The sequence below is a fragment of the Rhinopithecus bieti genome, unplaced genomic scaffold (genome assembly GCF_001698545.2).
Source record: "Rhinopithecus bieti isolate Rb0 unplaced genomic scaffold, ASM169854v2 scaffold_18358, whole genome shotgun sequence".
Lineage (NCBI taxonomy): Eukaryota > Metazoa > Chordata > Mammalia > Primates > Cercopithecidae > Rhinopithecus > Rhinopithecus bieti.
This window is the reverse complement of record NW_016809144.1, coordinates 22,377-28,344: the sequence shown is the minus strand read 5'-3', so window position 1 is coordinate 28,344 and position 5,968 is coordinate 22,377. Positions and strand designations below refer to the sequence as shown.

Here is a 5,968-nt window from a genome sequence, read left to right as displayed (position 1 = left end):
GGCCTATCATGGGGAGGGGGGAGGGGGGAGGGATTGCATTGGGAGTTATACCTGATATAAGTGATGAATTGATGGGTGCTGACGAGTTGATGGGTGCAGCACACCAACATGGCACAAGTATACATATGTAACAAACCTGCACGTTATGCACATGTACCCTAGAACTTAAAGTATAATAATAATAATAATAAAAAAGAAAACAGAAAAAAGATTCCTGCAGCTAGCTTGGTGTCCACCAATATCCCTGAATGAACATCGATGTTAAAATCCTCAATAAAATACTGGGAAACAGAATCCAGCAGCACATCAAAAAGCTTATCCACCATGATCAAGTTGGCTTCCTCCCTGTGATGCAAGGCTGGTTCAACATATGCAAATCAGTAAACGTATTTCATCACGTAAAGAGAACCAATGACTAAAACCACACGATTATCTCAATAGATGCAGAAAAGGCCTTCAACAAAATTCAGCACTGCTTCATGCAAAAAAACTCTCAATAAACTATGTATTGATGGAATGCATATCAAAATAAGAAGATTTATGACACACACACAGCCAATATAATACCGAATGGCCAAAAACTGGAAGCATTCCCTTTGAAAACCAGCACAAGACAAGGAGGCCCTCTCTCACCACTCCTATTCAATAAAGTATTGGAAGTTCTGACAAGGCCAATCAGGCAGGAGAAAGAAATAAAGGTATTCAATTAGGAAGAGAGGAAGTCAAATTGTCTCTGTGTGCAGATGATATGAGGGTATATTTAGAAAACCCCATTGTCTCAGCCCATAATCTTCTGAAGCTGATAAGTAACTTCAGCAAAGTCTCAGTATACAAAATCAATGTGCAAAAATCACAAGCATTTCTATACACCAATAATAGACAAACAGAGCAAACAGAGAGCCAAATCCTTTTCACAACTGCTACAAACAGAATAAAATACCCAGGAATACAACTTACAAAGGATGTGAAGGACCTCTTCAAGGAGAACTACAAACCACTGCTCAACAAAATCAGAGAGGACACAAACAAACGGGGAAACATTCCATGCTCATGGATAGGAAGAATCAAGATCGTGAAAATGCCCATATTGTCCAAAGTAATTTCATGCTATCCCCATCAAGCTACCATTGATTTCCTTCACAGAATTAGAAAAAACTATTTTAAATTACATATGGAACCAAAACAGAGTCTGTATATCCAAGACAATCCTAAGCAAAAAAGAACAAATGCTGGAGGCATCACAGTACCTAACTTCAAACTATACTACAAGGCTACAGTAACCAAAACAGCATGGTATTGGTACCAAAACAGATATACAGACCAATGGAACAGAATAGAGGCCTCAGAAATAATGCCACACATCTACAACACCTGATTTTTGACAAATCTGATAAAAAAACAAGAAATGGGGAAAGTATTCCCTATTTAATAAATGGTGCTTGGATAACTGACCAGTCATATGCAGAAAACTGAAACTGGACCCCTTCCTTACACCTTATATGAAAATTAACTCAAGATGGATTAAAGACTTAAACGTAAGACCTAAAACCATAAAAACCCTAGAAGAAAACCTTGGCAATACTATTCAGGACATTGGCATGGGCAAAGACTTCATGACTAAAACACCAAAAGCAATGGCAACAAAAGCCAAAATTGAGACATGGGATCTATTTAAACCAAAGAGCTTCTGCACAGCAAAAGAAACTATTGTCATAGTAAACAGGCAACCTACAGAATGAGAGAAATTTTTTTGCAAGTTATCCATCTGACAAAGGGCTAATATCCAGAATCTACGAGGGACTTAAACAAATTTAAAAGAAAAAAACAACCACATCAAAAAGTAGGCAAAGAATATGAACAGACACTTCTCAAAAGAAGACATTTATGCTGCCAACAAACATGTGAAAAAAACTTGTCATCACTGGTCGTTAGGAAAATGCAGATCAAAACCACAATGAGACGCCATCTCATGCCAGTTAGAATGGCGATCATTAAAAAATAAGGAAATAACAGATGCTGGAGAGGATGTGAAGAAATAGGAACACTTTTACACTGTTGGTGGCAGTGTAAATTAGTTCAACTATTATGGAAGACCGTGTGGTGATTTCTCAAGGATCTAGATCCAGAAACACCATCTGACCCAGCAATCCCATTACTGGGTATATACCCAAAGGATTTTATATCATTCTGCTATAAAGACACATGCACACATATGTTTATTGCAGCACCATTCACAACAGCAAAGACTTGGAACCAACCCAAATGCCCATTGATGATAGACTGGATAAAGAAAATGTGGCACATATACACCATGGAATACTATGCAGCCATTAAAAGGATAAGTTCATGTCCTTTGCAGGGACATGGATGAAGCTGGAAATCATCATTCTCAGAAAACTAACACAGGAACAGAAAACCAAACACTGCATGTTCTCACTCAGAAGTGGGAGTTGAATAATGAGAACACTGGACACAGGGAGGAACATAACACATCAGGACCTGTCGGGAGTGGGGGATAGGGGAGGGATAGCATTAGGAGAAATATGTAAAGTAGATGACGGGTTGATGGGTGCAGCAAACCACCATGGCAGTTGTATACCTATGTAACAAACCTGCGTGTTCTGCACATGTATCCCAGAACTTAAAGTAGAATAATTTTTTAAGAAAGTACTTATCAGCTTTGCCCTGCCAAGTCTCCATTCTCTACTTAAGTGTAAATGATTAAGCACTGCTTTCAGCTAGCCACTTCCCTTTTTCTCAAACTCTTTGAATGTTCCTTTGGGAGTTTCAAATCATCCCTTCCAGCCACCATTCTTTTATTCCTAAGGGTTGACTTGTCATGCTCTCCACTCTGTTTGGGAAGGGTATTAACCAGCCTGCCGTTCAAGTTACTCAGACCTAGGAGGATGTTTTTACAGCTGAAGGAAGCTCTAAACCAGTGTCTCTAATCTTGAGGTCCAGCCACCTGGCTTGGCACTCTACCTTCCCCAGGCAAAGTCATTGTAGGTCACTGCCTAGCAAAACCCAGGCTTGAATGACCTGTTGAGTAGAGGTGCTCAAAGGAGAAGTGAGTGGGAGGAGGAGTAGATTTTACAATGATGGAGGTGTGTGACGGAAAGGGCAGGTCAATGTCTTTTGAAATGGTATATGCTTCATTGCAATTCATGCTTGGAGCATTCCTAAAAATTAATATTTTAATAATGTAAATTGCAAAGAAAGAAGAATGACAAAACAGGCTGGTGGTGATGAACTGAAGATGCAAAACTTCTCTATGGTGGGATGGATGGGAAGTGGAATTACTGGAATCTACTGGAGACTAGAGATTTTTATATGTATCGAAAAAAGACATGAACTTTTACAATAGTTGAGGAATGTAGTGAGATTTTGGGGTAAAGCCTTAGTTTAGTTTATATCCTTCTATTGTTCTAGATTCCTAAAGGGGTTTCTAACCCATGGGAACCCCAACTTCTGAGGTAGCCTAAGCCATAGTTTTCAATCCAGAAAAGTCAGCTGTAATATGCAAAAGTTTTAAGCTATATCAAACTCTCTCTGAAAGGGTTTTTTTTTTTTTAATGCTACAAAATTGCGAATAGTATATGTGACATTTAACTTTTAGATTTTTTTTTTTTTGAGTAATAAACTAATACTTACAACAATCCCAGAACTATGTGGATAAAATATGGTTTACGTCAGTGAATGTGTATATACATATACAATACTACAAGGAAAGATTTATGATAACTCACCGACTAGTGAAAGATTGCTTCTGACTTTCTTTCGGTGAAAGATTCACCGACTAGTGAAAGAGTGAAAACATAAATCTCCCAAGATCGAACTAATAGGCTTTCCCGAGGGGACTTCAAAAGAATTTACATTTGAACTGGATCTTGAAACTCTGCCTTTGAATTTATCACCCATTCCTCAGGAAAGTTTATAGTTATATATAAGATAGCATTATAAAAATGAAATTCAATGACAACAAATCAGTTTGGCCTTTTAAAAATTATTATCAGAATTATGTTACTCTAGTGGACTGATTCTTGCTCTAAATTTAGCTTGTCCCCATAGCATCAAGAATCTGACCTCAAATGGATTTCATAAATAATCCCTTTTAATAAATACCATGATTCTTCTAAATGTAAAAGAAATCTCATATGGAAGACCCAACAAGGAAAAGATCTAAAACTAACACAATTTAAAACTGGTAAAATTCTTCACCTTGGCTTCTTAAATCTGTTTCCATTGCCAACACATATATAAAAGGCATAAAATTATAATTTCCAAGAACCTGCAGCCAAATCCTCTCCAAATGCTAAGATATATATGTCTTTACAGATTCATTGATCCGTTTAGACTGCAACTCATGATTCATCTGTTCTTTAATTCCTAAGGATGAAGTTAAGTTACAAGAAATAATTACAGGAATTTATTTTTTTAAAATTAAGAGTTGATGCAGAATAACATTTAAATATGCTAGAATTTAGATGCATTCTGCAACAGATTTTCCTTATCAGAATTTATATCTGTATCTATATCTATAAGCTGAAAGCACGCCTTTTAGCCCCTGGCTCTGCCCCTTCCTTGCTGTGGGCCATTCACTGGACCTTTTTGAGCTGGAGTATCCTCACATCTAAAAATGAGGATAACAATTGTAGTTACCTTATAGGATTGGTGAAAGACTTAACTAAGATAATATGAGTATGAAAACCATGTTCCTGGCCCATAATACAGGCTCAATGGATATTATCATGGTTAATACTTATACATCCAAATGATTGTCAAAATATGATCAAGGCCTTGAAATATGTCCCTTAAGCCCTGTTTTGGTCTTGTTCTCCTTTCCAGTTGCATTTTACTTACTACACAGTGCAGCCATCCAATTTATGCCTTATTTAAATCCTTGCCATAAAATAAGATATTATATATTTTGTTTAGGGGCTTAAGAGGGTTACTTCTTCCAATGGTTAAAATTATTCAACTTCTTCATGATGAGAGAAGAGTAAAGGAAACAATGTCTGCTGAACAAACATATTGTTTGATTTTTCTGCTATTGTTTCATCTACAGAATGGGCAGAACTCACTCTGGAAGAGCTAGTGGGAATAATGCCATTTGGGAAGCACACAACATAGGCAGCACAGTGGAGCACAAGAAAGTCTGGAGCTGTTAGTTCCTGGGTCCTGAAGGAATGAGAACTTTCACTGGAGTCTGGATTCCACTGTAGACAAAATCCTCTTTGTATTGCCAAATGACTCTTATTTTCCTAAACTTACTCTAAGAATATCTTTTAACAGCAATTTGAATAAACCGACTCACATACCACTGTGATTTGATGTCCGATTTGCTACTGAATCAACTGTGTTTGGCCAGCCTTTCTGTCTTCACATTTTTCATAGTGTTTATCCTTAAGCTTAGCAACCAACCAAACTTTGAGTGGAATATCAGTATTCAAGAGTAAAATGTATTATCAGTTTTCTAATTCTTCCACAAGAGATTGAGTTTGTGTAGTTTACATTTTTGCACTTTCTGTTTTACTTATGATACTCTCAACGCATGAAATTTTGGCCTGTTCCCTCTCACTATTCACAAACTTCCAAACACTGGTAAAAATACCTCTGTGTGTCTTTAATTCACATAACAGATTTATGTTATGTTAAATGTTAGTGAATACATAAACGGAAGAATACAACGATAATTTTGTTAAAGAATCAAAAAGTATCAGGATATTCGTCTTAAGATTGTCTTATGGCAGTGACAAATTGAAGTTCCCCACCAAAATGTACGAATTTTGGATTTGGGCCAGACAGCTAAAAAAAACTGTTTCTTGATCCAAAAAGGTTTTAAGTTGAAAAAATAGTGCTTTTACTTAAAGTAAATTTTAAACAAAGGTTTTTTTTTTCTTAATTTACTCCATTAAAAAATGCATACATTTGGACAGAGACTCCGTCTCAAAAAAAAAAAAAAAAAAAA

General features: G+C 36.6%; 1 protein-coding gene across 1 annotated transcript in view; it reads left to right on the top strand.

Moving 5' to 3' along the window:
• Positions 1-3,098: 3,098 nt before the first annotated feature.
• The window catches only part of LOC108539841 (EPM2A glucan phosphatase, laforin), a 4,218-nt gene continuing 1,348 nt past the window's right edge, over positions 3,099-5,968 (top strand). Inside the window, 1 exon segment of the mRNA XM_017888778.1 lies at positions 3,099-3,104. Coding sequence (XP_017744267.1) covers positions 3,099-3,104 — 6 coding nt within the window.